This window comes from Rhinolophus ferrumequinum, chromosome 5 (genome assembly GCF_004115265.2).
Source record: "Rhinolophus ferrumequinum isolate MPI-CBG mRhiFer1 chromosome 5, mRhiFer1_v1.p, whole genome shotgun sequence".
Lineage (NCBI taxonomy): Eukaryota > Metazoa > Chordata > Mammalia > Chiroptera > Rhinolophidae > Rhinolophus > Rhinolophus ferrumequinum.
This window is the reverse complement of record NC_046288.1, coordinates 39,343,694-39,363,139: the sequence shown is the minus strand read 5'-3', so window position 1 is coordinate 39,363,139 and position 19,446 is coordinate 39,343,694. Positions and strand designations below refer to the sequence as shown.

Genomic DNA, 19,446 nt, shown 5'->3' with positions numbered 1-19,446 from the left:
AGGTTTGCTTTAGGCTGAAAGACTGAGGATGGTGGGGGGATAACAGAATGCAGTCTCTGTCTGGCACGGACCACAGAGAAGCAACAGATTCCATCCACTCAGAGCTTTCCGGGGGCTTTCTCAGCAGAGACCTCAGTTGCACTCGATTTCCTGCCAATGTTAATTCTGTGGTTTTGTTGGTTTTTTTTAACTTTACAGTTCATTTTGTATCATTGTTAGCCATAGTGATAAGGCATTTGTTTTGATGGATTAAAGTGACCATTACTTGTGAAGCAGGAAAGAATGCAATTTAGAAAAGTAGAATGGCTGCTTTGAAAGGACATAGTGATCAATTAGTTCAACCCCTTGTTTTTCAGGTGAGAATCAGAGAGATTAAACAACCTTCAACCATTTCAATTTGAATTTTTCCCCCTACAAATTATTATCAGTGATTAGTGAATACTGTTTTGGAAACTAAGATCTTTTGAATTCCAACAGTTTTATTGGAAAACAAAGTATTGCAGTTTTTCATATCAATTAATATGCATCCCTTAGATAAATATATATATATTTGTTGTTGTACTTTGCACAGTCCTTTAGAAGTGAGTTGTGATTTCCTTTGCAAAGCATAGAAACAAGAATGATTCTTTTCTCTCAGAGAATATTGAAATATTTTTGTGGTTGCCTGAATGCTTAGCACATTTAAGAGGGAAACAGTTACATTCATGTAGTTTATCTTGAGAGGGAGTATTTTTCTCTATTACGTGTATAATGCATTCCTGAAAAATAGAACAGTTTAAAATTTGTCTTTTCATTCTTGAAATTGTTATCATTTACATCCACATAGGAGTTTTTTAATTGAAGTATTTTTGTGATCATGTATTTAATTTTAATATTTGTAAGGGAAGAATTAAAAATGGGGAGAAAATGGAAGAAGTAAGTTTCTTCTATTTATTTCTGATTTTTTTTCATAAGAAAGATGACCTGTTTCTTTCCATTATAATTCTTCTAGAATATTGTGCTTTCTTTTCTTAAAGAGAAATAATAATTTTGTGAAATGTAATCTTCTTTTTATAAATGTCACTAGCTTTCATTTATAATTAAATCACATTGTAAGAGTGGCTTGGATTGTGGTTTGGTGATTTTTATTCTTATTTTGTAGTTTGCAACATTTCTACAATGTGTTTATTTCTACATTTCTACAATGTAGTTTGCAACATTTCTACAATGTGTTTATTATTTTAGTAATAAAAGGAAACACATTCTATTTAAGTTTAAAAATGAACATAAAGTACAGTAAAACTGGATAACAGCTTTGGTATTTTAAAAATAAAATTATTGTATATTGAAACAGAACAGTGGTATTTAAAAATCAGCCTTGTGAAGTCATTATTTTAGAAACCTACCTGATATTTTTCCCAAGAAATTTTCTTTGACTTACAGGTAGTATGATTACATCTATGGAAGGTCTGGGTTCTGATAATGTTTTCAGCTTACATGAAGATAACCATTACCGGATAAGCAAGAGCCTGGTAAAATCTGCTGAAGGAAGTACTGTACCCTTGACCAGGGTGAAGTGTCTGGTCTCCATGACTACCCCACATGACATCCGACTTCATGGGTCATCAGTTACTCCAGCTTTTGTTGAATTTGATACATCTCTTGAAGGATTTGGGTAAGGAATTTATAAGGTAGCCAAGTCTTACTGTAGTATTTTATGCCTCATACTTACCTTTTACCAAATAAATCTTTGGTTTTAAAACTACTATATGACTAAAATATACTGTATACTATGTATTTTCAAATTACTGAGTTCTTTGAGCATGTTATTTTAATATTTTTATATTTAATTATTTTTAATTATTCTAAATAAATTATTCTAAATAAATTGATATGGTATTAGTGTCATCAACCAAAAACCCATGGTCCAAATCTGTTTCGTACATTTTATTGTTTTGTAAACAAAGTTTCATCTTAACAAAGCCACACTTATGTATGTATGTATGTATGTATGTATTATCTGGGGCTGCTTTCATGATAGCGTGGCAGAGTTGAGTGGTCATGGAAGACTATCTGGTCTGCAGACTGTGAAATATTTATGGTCTGGCCCTCTCCAGAAAATGTTTCCCGACCTCTGATTTAGTACAATAAATTTATAGATAACATGCAAATTAAAATTGGCCTAAAAGTGCTTTGGGTTTTATCGTCATCCTTTCTCCTAAATCACCTAGCTTAGTATCTTATACATTATAAATGTTCAGTGACTATCACATCAAATGAGTAAATACTTGCAAGTTGCAGAAAAGGCTGTAATAGCAGAAGCAACAATAAAGACTATATAGAGAAATGCAGGAGAGTTTATAAAGTCCATCAACCTCTTAATGGACACAAATGCTAATAGGATAGATCTATACCGGTGCCAGTTGTTTGTGGGATTCCTATACATTGATCTAAAACTATAAATTATATTTTAAGAAGTTTTTTATGGGTTATTATCGAACACTAGATTAAAACATATTTGGGAATAGGCAGAACTAATGAGAACAGTGGTAACAGAGGAGAGTGACTCACTGGACAGGGGCCCAAGGGAATTTTTCTGTGCTGATGAAAGAGTTCAGGTGTCTTGAACAGGGTTGTACACTGGTCTATTTACCACATACAATGTATACTTTGATTTTTGTTTTTAATTTAAATTTAAAATGATGCTACTGGAGATTTTTAAAGTGTACCTTTCAACACTCACATAATTAAAAGAAGGGAAGGACTTTGTTAGGTATCCAGACTTCCTCTATCATCTTTATCTCGAGTTACACTTAGTATAAAGAATGGCAGTTTCTTTCACTGTGGTAAGTGTATAGTGATAACAGAAGAAAACAATTGGTCTCTAATATGTACATTGTCTTTTCTTCAATAGTTGCCTGTTCCTACCCAGTTTGGCCCCTCATAACGCCCCCACGAATAATGCCGTCACAACAGGTCTTATTGATGGTGCTGTGGTCAGCGGCATTGGTTCTGGTAAATACCCTTTGTTTGTTTATGAGATTCTTTTTTTTTCAATAGATTATATTGTATTTAGAGTTTACTGCTTTTTAGGTTTTTTTTTTTTTTAAGTAAATATGAGTCGCCGCAAACTCTTTCATTGTTCTTTTCCTGTTTTTACTGTAGGTGAAAGATTCTTTCCTCCTCCATCTGGCTTAAGCTACTCTAGCTGGTTTTGTATTGAACACTTTAGTGCTCCTCCAGGTAACCACCCCGTCAGACTTCTGACTGTTGTACGCCGAGCAAATTCTTCTGAGCAGCATTACGTGTGCCTTGCCGTAGTTCTGTCAGCAAAAGACCGATCTCTGATTGTTTCCACCAAAGAGGAACTACTCCAAAACTACGGTCAGTATCTGTCTTTTTCTTTTTGCTACTTGTGATCATTAAAAGTATTAAAGTTCACTTTAACATTCATTGTTTTAAGGGCCATCTGGGTAATTCTTTTACGATTTAAATTATTGTGGAACAGGTCACATGAAATCTTGAATACTGTTTATCAGTGAATTTTAAGATGCTTTTAAGAGACTTAGAAAACAGTGGAGAGACGCCTAAAATAAGGATTCATCTCAACTTGCCAAGAACTCACAGCATTTGCTAGGAAAGCAGGTTGCTTGTTTGATACATTTTAGTAAGAATCTTCATTGGCTGTGAATGCTGCTTAACTAATGCATTGAGCACCTGCTTACCATATGTGCCTCTGCGCTAGACACAATAACATTTACTCGATCCATCGCTTATCTTCAAGACTGAATACATACTACTTAATAATCCTAATCCCATGCAACGTGCCATAGCATAACGTTGCTATACGATAGAACTTCAAACTCAAGGCATTCATGAAGATCTTTCTAAATGATGTAAATGACATAAAATATAAATCTCAGTTTACTGAATTTTCTTTGCTATGAATATAAGCATTTGTATATAAATACACCTCTTTTTATCACCTTCTAATTTTGTCTTTTAAGTAACTAAAATAATACCACATATTGTTTCACTTGTGGTTGGTATTCAAATATTAATTGAATATGAGTGGTAGCTTCTCAGATTGTAAGGCTTCTTGTTTTATTTATTGGTCTTCATCACTAGTACAGAGTTAGGCATCAATACAATAACTGCTTTAAAATTCTGTATAGGACACTCCATTTGCCCCTTTTGTGGCATTTGACCATGTTGATATTTTCCTCCTAACTAAAACTGTCTCTGGTTTTGTAATTTGGGATACTTGTTCTTTTCACTATTTCTCTGATCTCTCTTTTACAGTTGTCTTCGACAGATTTCTTTTCTATCTTTCTCTTAAAATCAGTATTATCCAAGGTTTCATCTTAGTCTGTGTATTCAACCTGCTGTTCACGAGAAAAAAATTATCAGTTTCTGTTAGTTTTAGGTCTTTTTATCCCAGAGACACTGACAGCAAAATGTTTTCATTTGTCTGTGTCCCAGGTTTTTTTCTTATATTTTGAACTGTATATTACACTTGATCTTAGCCAAAAGGCCGAGAAGCGATGAACTGTATATTAGACATTTTCATATGAATAGTCTTCCTGTAAACAACTCAGACTGTAATGTTTCTTCTTTATAAAACCTGCAACTCCTCCTGTTTTGGGAAATGACACCCCCACTACCATTTAGCCCAGCAGCTTAAAACCTCATGTCTACCTCGAAAATCCTACCTCTCCCACTGAGTCTTACTGTATTATGCCTCCTTAATGTTTCTTGAATCTTCCCTTCCTTCCTATGCCCACTGCCATAGCCGTTGTTTAATATTCTTTAAATTTATCTGGACTTCATAGATTTTAATTCTTTATTTTGTTTTTGTCTGCCTACCCTACTAGAAATGTAAGTTTCTACATATAATGTTATTTTCTTGGTAATCTAGGCAGCCCTGCTACCTAAAACAGTGCCTAATATATATTTGACCCACAGATGTTATTTAAAAATTTAAATGAATGAACAAGAAGAAATAGAAAAGAAATATGAATGGTTTGAAAAGGAAACAATGAGAAAAGTAAATGATAATGAACAATTTGGAAAGAGGGTAGAATTTACTGGAAAAAATTAAGGAGTGATATTTCAGTAAATTAGGAAAATGTTTTCTAACTCTATAGCATTTTCACTAAATGCAATGTGCAAGACTACTATAGTCCATATATCACTGGAAATTATAATAACATATACATTAGTCATATATATGGTGTTAGTCTTAACTCATCAATAGATATATATTCTGAATTGCCATTTTAAAATATAATCTTGGCATTTCAGTGTATGAAGATATTTTAAGATTCAAAAAATAGAAACTTAAATTTTCTTTGGAATTCTTTCTGCATATAATTTAAACCTTTAACTTTCAATATATGTTACTTTTATGTGCTTGTACTGAAAAATGGTGGGTCTGCTTTAAGTTGCACGGTTATAGATTAGCTCTTTTCAAAAAAAATTTTTTGGGAGTGACCAGTGAGCTCAGTTTGTTAGAGCACCGTGCTCTTAACAATAAGGTTGCTGGTTCGATCCCCACATGGGACACTGTGAGCTGCGCCCTCCACAACTAGATTGAAACAACTACTTGACGTGGAGCTGATGGGTCCTGGAAAAACACACTTAATAAATAAAAGTTTTTTAAAAAAAATTTGGGGCGGACAGGGAAATGAGTTTTTAACATCTGGATTTCCACTGCTGTCCTACTGCTTCTTGAATAGTTAGAAAAGGTAAATTAATTTTAATTAGCTTAACGTTAACATTGAATTAGTGTTACCTGTTATTTCCTAGCATGATGTGGCAATATACTGGGTAGCAAAGAGGAGGCAGATTGGAGGCAGGAAGGGATTCCAGAATGTTAGCAAATGATCAAAGTTGTCTGATGAAGCAGAACCCTTGGATCAACAAATACCGCGCACTCCTTAAGTCACCTCCTTCCTACCAGCTAGTGTCAGGCAAGGGTCAGGGCAGTACAACCAGCCCTAAGGACAGATCATTGCCCCTTGTGTCATTGAGCAGAGCATATAACAAGAATAAAAGTTAAATTTTCTTGCTTCTTTTTCTAACTTTTTCTAACTTCTTTTGATTGCTGTAATCAGAGGCATGTCAAACTGATATTTAAAAAGACCTTTTATAACAGATCATGACAGGTAATAATCAACTAGTCTCTTTTTGTCGTCAATCATGACTTTATTGTCTATTTAATTTTATTTATTTTTCATTTCATTAGGTATTATAACTTTTTTTGGTTATAACTACATGTATCTTGAACAGAGAAAAGAAAAAACATATCCCAGGTTTTACTTCTTACTACAGATGAAGTTATTGAATGAATAGGATATTTGCACTTACAACATCATATTATTTTAACATAAAGTCAGGATCTAGATAGGAATAATTGTTAGAATGAGGATGGTGTTGAGTTTTTCTTTCCCCTTTTTATTTTAGTTGATGATTTTAGTGAAGAATCCTCTTTCTATGAAATTCTCCCGTGCTGTGCTCGTTTTCGATGTGGAGAACTGATAGTTGAGGGTCAGTGGCATCATCTGGTGCTGGTGATGAGCAAAGGCATGCTGAAAAACAGTGCTGCAGCCCTCTATATTGACGGACAGCTTGTTAGCACGGTGAAGGTAAGCTCACCTGTGTGGGTGTGTGTGTGCACGCGCGCGCGCGCGCGCGCGCGCACGCGCACAGGGTTATTTTTTTAAATTGCTATTATTTTATGCAGTCCAGTAGATTCTGTGTTTCTTTATAGCTGGCGTTCTTTTTGTTCATCTTTGTTGTCATTACCCAGATTAGTCCCTGATAGTAACAGTAGCTGTTCCCTTATTGTTTTTTGAGTGGTGAGTGTACAAATACTCTAGATAGCTAGCTATACTACAGTAGTTAGAAGAGAGGCAAGAGAGTTGAAGGAACTAGTAAAGAATCAGTTATTTCTTTTTCCAGTAAAGATAAATGCTGCTAGTTACTTTCTTCAGAACTCAACTAGCAAACTCTTAAAATTCTTCAACTTCTGAAAGATAGTATTCATTTTTATAGGGATATTACTTGAAAGAAACAACAAAGGCAAGGTTTGTCCTTTGTGAATTAACGTTTAAAAAGCACTGAAATCTGTAGCTCCCTTGAATACATTCCCTTCCTTAGTGATAATTTATTGTGACGTTGTGTTTCAATATGATACACCCTAAAAGGCACTCTGTGGGAATAGTCATTTATTTCCTTTGTATATAAGATTGCATTTGAAATGGGTTTGTAGATTCTCTAGTACATTGCTCCTTCATTTTTTTTTTAGTATTATCGAAAATAAAAATGTCCTCAGTTTCTAGAATTGACAGGTAGATTTATTATTGAAATATTTCATCATCATCGTCATCATCATCGTCATCATCATTCCTTGTGAGAAGTCAGCGTCCTGTGAAACCAACATTAGGTCATGTTTTAGTCTTCACACTCATATTGTTAACGTCAACAGGAACTGTTCTTTATTATATGGAATAATAGATGTGATCTGAAACTAGGATGGCGTTATGGTAAAACAATCCATGGAAATGTCCCTCATCCCATCAAGTGGTGAAAGCTGCCTATGCAACAAGAAGCAACTTGATTTCATTATCTTGTATACTCTAATTATACATTGTAAATGAATTGAGTGATAATTTAAGGTAATTGTCAGTAGTGTATTTCAAATCTGAGACTGTATATTACATTGCGATTAAAATATGTGTGAATAAATTATAATAGACTATCCATTTTTCTAATTTTTTTCCAAGCATTTTACTCATTATAAAACACTTCATGAATAATTTTACTTAACAGACTCACATGGAAGGCAACATAGCCAATTTCAATATTACTTGAATTCCATAGTTGGAAAGCTCTGGTTTTGTATCAACCTTAAAATTTCATAGGCACATTGTTAATTTGATATGCAAATCAACCAGATAGTAACAATATGCCTATATATGTATATTATCCTTTCTAGCATGAGATAGTTTATCTGTATTAGAGAGTTGGATAACAGATTTCCAACTTCCACATCAGATTCTAGAATCTTGGCCTGCCCTCATGTTTCTGACCCAATTGCTTTTGTACATTTATAAGATTGTATGACCTTTGGATAATAAAAGTATACTCAAAAAGTGCTTGTCTTCCTGGGGAATTTTTTTTTTTCCTGTCGTATCTCACACACTTGCTTTCATTTTCTTTGTAGCTTCATTATGTTCACAGTACGCCTGGGGGTTCGGGTTCTGCAAACCCACCGGTGGTTAGCACAGTCTATGCCTACGTGGGTACCCCACCTGCCCAGCGCCAACTCGCCTCACTGGTTTGGCGCCTGGGACCCGCGCATTTTTTGGAAGAAGTGTTACCTCCTTCAAGTGTTACTACCATTTATGAACTAGGACCAAATTATGTTGGAAGCTTTCAGGCTGTATGTATGCCATGTGAGTAACTCCTTCTTTCTTCTTAAAGTCGTATAAAACTTAACTTCTGCATGTAGATGCATGAGTAAGTGCATGTGTGTATATAAGCTCATGCTTTATGACTATCTGAAAAAAGGGTCTTCTCTGCTTTTCTTCAACATGATACCACTCACTCCCATTCAAAATGTTCTCCACTGATCATACTGTGCTTTCCTGATTTTTGTCTTTATGCCTGATTACTAATTTTCTAGTTTCTCTTGTTGGCTCTAAGATGTAGACATATACTCTCTTAAGAGTCTAACCTCAACCTTCTTCTCTTTTTAGTTTCTCCTATTATAAAAGAAATTTCTCCTATTATCTGAAGCAGCTTAAAGTGTGTTCACTCTAGTTAAAGGAATGGAGGATGGGCCCAGAAGCACACACATACATATATTCTTCAAGTTAGAGCAATTAACATCAGTTTCCTCATCCTTTTACCCTGACAGTCCATTTCTTGTTATCCTTTCTCCCAAAAGGAATTTAGAATCAAAGGAACTGAAGTTAAACTACAGTTCCTTCATAGTACTCTTTCCGAATAATGTCTTCCATTCCTTTGTTCTCATTCTACCAAAGTTCTCAGAAGAGTTAGGACAGTATATTGCAAATGCTAGTGATCCTGTGGCTAAGTAATTTGTCTTTACTCATGTTTTTCATTTAGATAGCATCTAATAATAGCTAAGCACTTAATATGTTACTGAGCACTTAATATGTGCCAAATAAGTTGATGCGTATGAAGGACATAGCTGTTCTAAACCTTTGACATGCATTTATTCATTCCTTCGAAACACTGGGGGTTAGGTACTTTTGCTGTCATCCTCATTTTACAGATGAGGAAACTGAGACACAGAGATTTATATAGGTCACACAGCTTTTAAATGATATAGTAGAGATACACACTTACGCCATCTAGCTCCAAAACATCTAGTTCTTAACTGCTCTGCTGTGCTGTCTAAAAAAATGCAGCGAGGCATGTGTGAGGGCTGTCACGGGGGCAAGACCTCCCACTACAAAGCCCATGGGCATTCCACTCATTTTTAAGTATTTCCTGTTTTCTTTGAACCTAAGGGAAGTGTTTTATGATTGTCTGATAATGGTTAAAACCCTTTTCCTTTGTAGTTATGCTATATGTTAAGCATATTTTCAGAGTAAAACTTAGAATGTAAAGCTCTATGACTAGGTGATTTTTCCCTATTTTCTAATTAAAGAAATAAATGAAGAGCTGAACATTAAATAAAATAGTTTTTAAATTCCGCTCCCTTATTCCACTTAAAAAGATTTTTCCAGTCTGCCAACTTAAAAATGATAGTAAGAATAAAAAATTAGTGTTGGGATAATGATTTTGAAAAGAATTATTCTTCTTTTGAAGGTAAAGATGCAAAATCCGAAGGTGTAGCCCCATCTCCTGTGTCATTAGTGCCAGAGGAAAAGGTGTCATTTGGCCTCTATGCACTCTCTGTGTCTTCCCTGACAGTGGCAAGAATCCGGAAGTTGTACAACAAGTTGGACAGCAAAGCCATTGCTAAGCAGGTAAGCAGAATGATTTTCTAGGTAAGTTGTGGCTGTCTCGCATTGGAAAGAGGTTTCAGAGCTTCATTGTGGGTTCCGCCCAAATATGAGGGGTTGTGGAAAACACTGCCTTTCGTATATTGTTTATATGTGGTTTCTTGCACTTTGAATGTAAAACATATTTTAGATACTAGATTAATTTAGAAAAGTGAGAATTGCCTTCTAAGTGCATAGTTTATGTTAATTCTTTATTGGCAATTTAAGAAATTGAACGTTAGAAAACTAAAGAAATCAATTGCTGTTCTTAAGGCTACAACTTAAGTTTTTCTGGATCACCTATTATGTGCAGCATTTCATTCAGGACACAGCAGTGGATAAAGAGAAAGTCCCCCCGCCCCCATGGTTCTTACATTCTAGTGAACGAGACAGACAGCAATAACTACAGAAAAAACCTAATGATAGAGTATGTTAGAAGGCGAAGAATGCTATGCAGAAAAATAAAGCGGGAAAGGGGAAAGAGGTGAGCTAATAGTTTCAAATAGCTTGGTCAGAGGAGGCCTCACTGAGAAGGTGAAATGTGAGCAGACTTGAAAGCATGAGGCAGCAGCAATGAGGATACGGAGAGCGGATGGGATGTACTTCCAGGATGGGGGGTATGGCCCTGAGGAAAGCGCATGCCTGCCGTAGAGGCAGGTGTGGCTAGAGGAGAATGAGAGGAGGCCTAGGTCACAGGAGAGGAGCTCAGAGAGGCAACGGGAACTACATTGTTTAGAATTTAGAGGCAACTGTAAAGGCCTTGGCTTCAGCTGAGTGACATGGGAAGCATTATAGGGTTCCAGACGGAGGAATGAAATGTTATGACTTGCTTTTAACCAGGATCACTATGACCTCTACTGAAAATAGATTGAAGGGAGACAAAGACAGAAGCTGGAAGACCAGTTCTGAGGCCAGTCCAGTGATAGTGGGCAGCACTAGAGTGGTGGCCGTGGCCGTGGCGAGAAGTGATCGGGTTAGAGGTGGAGTTTAAAGATCGAGCTCAGTTTTTGGTGATCAATTGGATATGAAATGTGAGAGAAAGAAAGGAGTCAAGGATAACTCCCAAGTCTTTTATTCTTTATTTTATTTATTTATTTATTTATTTTATTTTTTGCTCTAACAATCAGGAAAACGGAGTCTCTTTCTGATTTGGAGAAAACTACAGAAAGAGTAGTTTTGGGGTGGGAGGGGGGGTATGTTGAGAATTATATTTTGGAAAAAGTTTGAGAAGCATATTAGACGTCTATTAGACATCTTAGTGGAGCTATCACCCATTGGAAATAGGAATCTAGAGTTCAGGGGAGAGGTTTCAAAGTCATGGATGTTCACAGATGGTGTTTAACGCCATGGGACGAGGTGTATTCACCAAAGTGTAGATGTCGATAGAGAATAGGAAAGGTTTCCAGACTGAGACCTGGGACATGCTATTGTGGAGTATAGTATTGTGGAGTTGGGGAGATGCAGAAGAACCAGCTGAGAAGACTGAGGAGTAGCAGCCAGCAAGAAAGGAGCCACGACTAGGAGAGTCTGGTATTGTAGAAGTCAGTGATCCACTGTGGCAAACCTGTCAGATCAGCGAGGAAGATTAGGACTGAGGACTGACCATGGGTTTGTCAAGGTGAGAGTCCTGAGTGAGCTGGACAAGCTGTTTGGCTGATGAGGGAGGGCAAGCCCGAGGGGCAGGACATCAAAAGGCTGGAAGGTAGGCATTTGGGAACAGTAAGTATTGGCAACTCTTGTACAGAGGTTTGTCTGTGAATATGTGTACCCTTTTCTAAGGAATGTAAACTACATAAATTGAGTTCTGCAGGTAAGAATAAAATTAGTCTTAAGATTATATTTGGTTGAAAACACATTGTGTGTGTGTGTGTGTGTGTGTGTGTAAAATTTAACATTGCTTTTATGTAGGCATGTTTATCTCTAAACTCTTGGGTAATTTATGTGACGTTTACTTGAATGTGGAGTAAAGCCAATGTTATGTTCGCTGATAACAGGTAGTGTGAGGCAGTGAGTGATGAGACCCTTTAAACCACGACAGAGTTGCATTCAGAAAGGCCCTGGAAGCGATTTCACAAGACCCTCTCACCATCTTCATCTCAGTAGATTATATTTAACTTACTTTCTATGAGCTTTTACACCTTTGGAAGTATTTGCACATTAAAAAAAAAAAAGAATGCTCAAGTTTTTAATGTTCTGACACGGGGAGAGAGAAAATGCATGTTACCAATCATGTCTATTTTTTGTTTTCCAATCAAAATGTTCAGACTGAAATCCTGCCATCTGCAACAACATAGATGGACCTAGAGAGTATTGTGCTAAGTGAGATATGTCAGACAAGAGAAAGACAAATACATGTGGAATCTAAAGAACAGAATAAACAAGCAAACAAAAGAGAAACAGACACATAGAAACAAAGAACAAACTGTTGGTTACCAGAGGGGAAGTGGGTGGAGGGACGGGTGAGAAAGGTGAAGGGGAATAGAGTCAATAACAGTTGATAACCTTGCACGGTGACAGATGGGTACTAGACTTAGTGTGGTGACCACATCATAAGGTGTACCAATGTCGAATCACTCTGTTATACTCCTGAAACTAATATAATATTGTATGCTAACTATAATAAAAATAAGTTCAGACAGTTCTTCTGTAGTTACATTTTTTTTCCCTTTCCTGTTCTTCAGTTAGGCATTTCCTCTCATGAGAATGCCACTCCAGTGAAACTGATACACAATTCAGCAGGACATCTTAACGGACCTGCTCGGACAATTGGGGCTACCCTGATTGGCTACTTGGGTGAGTCAAATTGACTATTGTTTCAAACTTCTTTATTACTTTCAAATCTGATTTCACTTCCCTCACTTAAGGGGTGGTGCTGAAGTTCATGTTTTCTCATGCTGACCTGTAATGTTCCTGCAATATGTAGAGACTAATGTAACAATCTCAAACTGCAGTCCACTTTAAAAATATAGCCTTTTTAAAAATCCCATTAACTTTTTCCCCTCTTGTCAGCACTGATGAGCACTGACTACATACTTTTGTGTAATTTCAAGGTAAATTTCACAGTACATTTAGGGACAGGTGTCAAGACTTAAAAATATTGATTGTTGCATGGTTTGGTGCAGCAGTGGTGGCCCTCCTAAGGGCTTCTAGTAATTGGAAATGAACTAGAAATGAGGTTCAGAGTATAAATGCTGTGGATCCAACTCAATAAAAGAGCTGGTGGACATTCTGCAGAGCCTTCCTTATACCTGATGTCTGCTTAAAATCAGTTGATTTTTTTTAAATTTTTTTTTTGCTTATGTCGAGACAATCCAATCACGCCATCCAAATTCAGAGCCAGTGATTATATATTTTAATGTGCAAATAAGTACATAATATGGTTCCTTTTTAGATTAACAAGTTCATGTTGTACCGGTCAAAATCCTACATGTTTATCAATCCTTGGCAATTTTAATTGTCCCAGTGATGTGCACGTAAATTAACTTTGGTTTTCTTTTTTGACTGTACTGCATTGATAAAATAGTTTCCTTTATGTTGAAGCACATGGTAGTTTTTCAACAAGCACTGAGCACTGCTCTATGTCCTTTGCAAAAATATAGCAGCGCTGTGGTATAGTAGAGAGAGCAGTGACTGAAGAGTTCAAAGATTGGGATTCCAGCCCAATGTTCTGTCTCTATATGACATTATACCAGACATTTGATCTCTATGGACTTCAATTTTCCTATCTTTAAAGTAGTAATACTGGCCCTAATCACCTCAGAAGGTAGTTTTCAAAATCCTTTGCCATAAGATACAAAGTATTGTATTTGCAGTATACTGACTGCAAAGCTGACATAGAAATATAAAATACATATTAGTTTTATTTTCAAAAAACTCAAGCTTGATCATTGGGCAAACAACGTTCAGTCAATGCCTTTTTCAAGAAACAAGGTTAGGAATGTAGATGTGACTTTTTTGCAATCGACACAAAGTTAGTTGCAATACTGTGTTTTCCACATAATTATGCTCTTCTGGACTCACTGATGTACTATTACACGGATGACGTAACTGGGAGAAGCTCTGAGTAATGGCGTGGCTTATCTGTAGGGCAAAGGCCAGGATGCCGTCTCCATCCCATTCCCCTGTTCACAGAGTTAAAGTGCTTTTGCTCTGCCCACGACTGTTCCCTGGCAACTACCTCAGAAATGCATACCCGAGGCCTCCGTGCTTTTGAGTCTTTTTGTTGCCCAAAGCTGCACAGAAACATTTGTGCCTACTCTCAAACCCAGCCCTTCTCTTTTCACTCCTATACTCCCCACTCTTCTCTGAGAATTACACATGAGCATTTATTGCCTTCTCCCATATCCTACTGTGAAATTTGTTTAGAATTTTTATTTTAGGATAGAAAGCTTTTTTTAAAGTATCATTTATAATTAGTTCAATATTTCTGAAGATGATTTATTCAGTTCTTGCTTACATGGGGAATTTATTTAATTGTTTTTCACTGTCTTTTAATCAGGAGTAAGAACATTTGTCCCTAAGCCTGTTGCCACCACTTTGCAGTACATTGGGGGCGCTGCAGCCATCCTGGGCCTGGTGGCCATGGCTTCCGACGTGGAAGGGCTGTATGCAGCTGTCAAGGCCCTGGTTTGTGTGGTCAAGAGTAACCCACTAGCCAGCAAAGAAATGGAAAGAATCAAGGGCTACCAGGTTTGGAACCAAAAGGCTTTGCCTTCGCTTTACTTTGCATATAAAAAAAAAAAAAAAACTTCTGATTTCCATTATTTTTCCAATTTTTTTCAAACTCTAGAAGCATTATATTGTCCAAGTAACCTTTAAAAGTCAGTAGTTTTTATTAAAACTAGCATATTTCAAGTGAGAATATGAATTGTTTTCTTTATTTTGGTTCATCCTTTTTCTCCTATTTCATCAAATCTTACTAAACCCTTGTATTAGGCTATGTTACTTCAGTATATTTCTTATATATTTGAATATATTTTCAGAACAACAGTTTGCTAGTTTGGCCTTATTTTTCTTATGGAAATAGGAATGAAATGCAGTATTGTCATATTACCACCTGCTCTAGAGATTGCCAGGTCAGTAATAGATCCAGAGTTCTCTCCATTTTCCTTATCTCTCCCCTCCACACCAGTCATCTTTTACCCACTTTACCCAGTGGAAGTAAGAGCCACTATGTAATGCATGTGCCGTTGCTAGTCCTGAAAACTCATTAAAAATATGCAGTATTCATGTGTTCGTGTATCCACAGCCTCAACTAGGTTTAGGTGGAACCCTCCTCATAATAAAAGAAAAAACTATTTGGAACAAGATTAAATCCCTCTAGTGTAGACAAAGTGCAAATGCCATCTCTAACTTTAGCCAATAGTTCATCGGGAGTGGGTAAACTCTTTATTGTTTTCTGTAGATTTGTCACACTCCTTTGATAAGTATTTTGTTTTGCAAAACTTCCATAATGATTATTATAGCATTATTTATCAGGAAAAAATAGAAAAATCTAAATGTCCCAACAGTATGACAATGACTAATAATACTATAACTATTCCATAGAATATCAGTCAACCTTTTAAAACTGTAATTACGAAGACTGCTACAAAAGAAAAAAATCCTTTTGATAGAATGTCATGTAAAGAAAAAGAGAAAATTGTTATGTACATAATGGCAACAATTTAAATATTTATATGTGAATTGAAAGGGTTTATGTTAAAGTGGATATTTTAATAATAATGGGATTGCCCTGCTTTTTAGATTTTCTCTAATGTTATGTTGTCATAAAAATTTAGAAATCAGCTGAGAAGTTTCAGGAATTTTCTACATTGGGGTCGTGCGCGCGCACGCGCGCGCGCGCACATATATACAATGATTGATAACAGGCATTGGGTATTGCTTCCTTTTAGTTGCTGGCAATGCTACTTAAGAAGAAACGTTCCCTTCTCAACAGCCACATTCTCCATCTAACTTTTTCCTTGGTGGGAACTGTTGATAGTGGACATGAGACCTCCATTATTCCGAATTCAACTGCTTTCCAGGATCTACTTTGTGATTTTGAAGTATGTACATAAACACTAACTGGTAATATATAATCAGTGAATTCATTTCTTATTCTCTGTAGTAATTGTCAACTACTGTACAATTTTGTCTCTAAGATGTATCCTGTAATTTTATGATGCTCATATTAACGTCATTAGTAAAATATGAAAAATAGGGTGGTGATGGGGTTCCTTCCCCCCGAGGATATTTCATTTTACAAACAGTATAGAAGTGAAGTACCTTTACCTAGCTATATATAGCTAATTTGTTGCTGCCTCTAGCATTACGAGAGGCAAACGTATTTTCAACAAATAATTCTGATAGAAACTTTTCTTCAATAAACAGGAGCTAGACCTGGAATTTTGGTTAACAGCAGCTGCTTAGTAAAAGGTCATTCATTTCGCCAAAATAACAAGATTTTCTTCTGTCTTATTACTATAAACCACTTCCACTCTGTCCTCTCAAGGCACCACTTAATTTTTGCATATCCTTTCTCCATTTAATTTCTTGTTCACAGCACTTTGTCTACTCGTCACTATGTATCTACACACACACAAACGTCCCCTTGTGAGACTGTAGGATTTATGAGTGCAGAGATCATATCCGTCGTCATCTTTGTATCCCTACCACCCAGAATGTTGGCTAACTGTAAAGTCTAGGCCCTAACTCTTCTTCCTCATTACTACTGTAAGCTCTGTCTTGTCAGTTATTTTAAGTCCTTGACAAACAGGCTGTGTGCCCTGATCGCTTTACTGAAACTTTATTTTGAAATCTTACGGCCGCCTGGCCTACGCACGGTGTCCTCTGTTCTCAGCATCCACAGCCCCCAGTAGCACTGATGCCGTCAGTCTGTTTCCCTCTCGCGTCCCAGGGCTCTCTTGCTTTCAGGCATCACTTTCCTGGTTCTTACATTTTTATCACTACTTTCCCCATAATTTTATGGCCGTGAAATTTTCATTATTGTACCTAAAAGCGTCCACCTTCACTTCCTTATCTTTTCCTTTATTTGTTGTTTTTCTTCCTTAGATTCTCACCCAGTTCTCCAGCCTCAGCTCTACAGAGTTGACTCTAAAAATCTAAATCTCTAGCTTGACATCCGAGTTCCTGACTTATTTGCTCCGCGTTTCCATTTTTATGTCCCAGCAACACCTAAACTGAACTTAACATCCTTCCCCAAAGTAGTTCTGCCTTCTAATTCCTGTTTCTATTCATAACACCACCATCGTCCTACTCACTGAGGCTTGAAATTGGAAAATCAGCTTTCTTCTTCCTCACTGTTTATAAATACTTTGATATTAAGTCGTATAAATTCTACTTCTATATTTCATGTAGTCCACCTTTTATTTTCCTACTGCTACATCCTAATCCAAACCCTAAGCAATTCTCCTCTTACCTCTCACCTACTGCTTTCCGCCTTTCCTTAATCTAGTATATCTTTTTACCCAATTCTTTCTAAGGCATCATATCACTGTTCCAAAACTTCCAGTAATTTCCCCTTCCAACACAATAAAGTACGTATTTCTCAGCCTGATATTTAAAGTTCTAATACATGAACCTCTCATTCCTTTAAAAATGTCTATTGAGCATCTTTGAACCAAGCATCGTATTAGGTGTTAAGCATGTGAACATAAAGACGGAGTCCATGTCTCAAGGTAGTTAGTCCATTAGAAGAGAAAAACAAATCTATGAACAATTAAAAACTTGTGAAAGCACAGAGGTTAAAGTACGCAGAAAGAATTATGTGAATACTAAGGAGACCTACTTAATCAATCCTAGCTTTGTTTTCATCGAGTAACTGATACATTTAAATCACGGATTGTCTTTCATTTCAGATTTCTGATTAAAATCTAATATACAAACAGAAGAAATTTAGGTGTTTGACATATGTTGACTTCATTTTATATTGCCTTGCTCACTTTATGGTTTTATATGGCATTCCTAATTACCCCAAACCACTGTGATCTATTAATACTTAATTTACCCTATTTTTAGAATAGCCATTTGACAAATATAAATAAAATAGTTGATAGCATGCAAGCATTTTCTCTTTCAGTGGAGGTTCTAGAATTTATACTGCATGTACATGGGTAACAATTGAGTCTATCTTCAAACCTCTTTATCTACAGTGTAAAAACCTTACAACACTATACTGCCATTTCTTCTTTCCTGTCCTTTGTGCTGTTGTTATCAGACGTTTTACTTCTGTTATGTTTATAATCCGTATGATACTTTGTATTATTTCAGTTTTAGTCAATTATCTTTTAAAGACATTTAAAAACTTTTTTCTATTTTCCCACATGCACAGTATTCATGGCATTCTTTATTCTTTCTGGAGATCCAGATTCCCATCTTGTGTAATTAATTCTTCTGCCTGAAGAACTTTCTTTAATATCTCCTGCAGTGCCTGTCTGCTGGCAATAAATTCTCTCATGTGAAAGAGTCATTACCGTTTTCTTCTTTGTTGAAGGATATTTTTGCATAGAATAGAATTCTCATTGATGGTTTTTATTCTTTTCATACTTTAAAGATTTCAGTCACTCTGTTGTCATTTTTATGTTTCCTCTGCTTGGGATTTATTGGCTTTTTTAGATCTGTGAGTTGTCATTTTCATCAAATTGGGCATTTTTTTAGCCATTATTTCTTCAATTATTTTTCCTGATGCCCTCCCCCATCTTTGCTGGACTCCAGTTACACATAGCTTGCTGGATATTGTCTCCCAAGTCACTAATGCTCTATTTAGTAATTTATTTTTAGCATTTTTTTCTAATGCTTCGTTTTCATTAGTTTCCATTGTTATGTCTTCAAGTTTACTGATTTTTTTCTATAGTGTCTAATCTGCTATTAGTCCCCTCCAGTATATTTTTCATTTTAAATCTTTCATTTTTTATTTCTAGAAGTTCATTTTGGATCTTTGGTTATCTTCTATTTCTCTCCTTGTGTTCATATTTTTTTGTTACATTCTTTAGGATATAGAGCAGATTTTTAAAAGCTTTTGATAATTCCATAATCTTTGTCATTTTGGGGCTATTTATAATAATTGATTTTTCTCCTATTTATGGGTCATATTTTCCTTTTTCTTTGCTTATTTGGTAATTTTTGATTGGATGCTAAATTTTACAATGCTGAGTGCTGGATTTTGTTGTATTCCTTTTAAAGAGTATTACATTTTGCTCCGGGATTGCAGTTGTCTTGATCCTCCTGAGACATGCGTTTAACCTTTGTTAGGGTGTATCTAGAAAAACCTTTAGTGGAGAGCTAATTTAGCCCCACTACTAAAGTATTACACCTCTGAGACCTCTACCCAGTTCCCCACAGATTATGAAGTATCTATACTCTGGTTGGTGGGAGTGCAAAATAGTCTCAACTCTTTGTGAGTTTCAGGAATTGTTTGGTATACCAGTTTGTGATGGTTAATTCCAGT

The 19,446-nt window shown here is 36.0% G+C and overlaps 1 protein-coding gene across 7 annotated transcripts in view; it reads left to right on the top strand.

Moving 5' to 3' along the window:
- The window catches only part of WDFY3 (WD repeat and FYVE domain containing 3), a 246,071-nt gene that overhangs the window by 145,424 nt on the left and 81,201 nt on the right, over positions 1-19,446 (top strand). For all 7 annotated transcript variants that reach the window (XM_033105930.1, XM_033105931.1, XM_033105933.1 and 4 more), the window contains 9 exons: positions 1,423-1,654; positions 2,894-2,994; positions 3,145-3,363; positions 6,445-6,626; positions 8,207-8,438; positions 9,823-9,983; positions 12,680-12,791; positions 14,497-14,687; positions 15,893-16,045. In XM_033105930.1, coding sequence (XP_032961821.1) covers positions 1,423-1,654; positions 2,894-2,994; positions 3,145-3,363; positions 6,445-6,626; positions 8,207-8,438; positions 9,823-9,983; positions 12,680-12,791; positions 14,497-14,687; positions 15,893-16,045 — 1,583 coding nt within the window. The remainder of the gene's footprint in view (positions 1-1,422; positions 1,655-2,893; positions 2,995-3,144; positions 3,364-6,444; positions 6,627-8,206; positions 8,439-9,822; positions 9,984-12,679; positions 12,792-14,496; positions 14,688-15,892; positions 16,046-19,446) is intronic.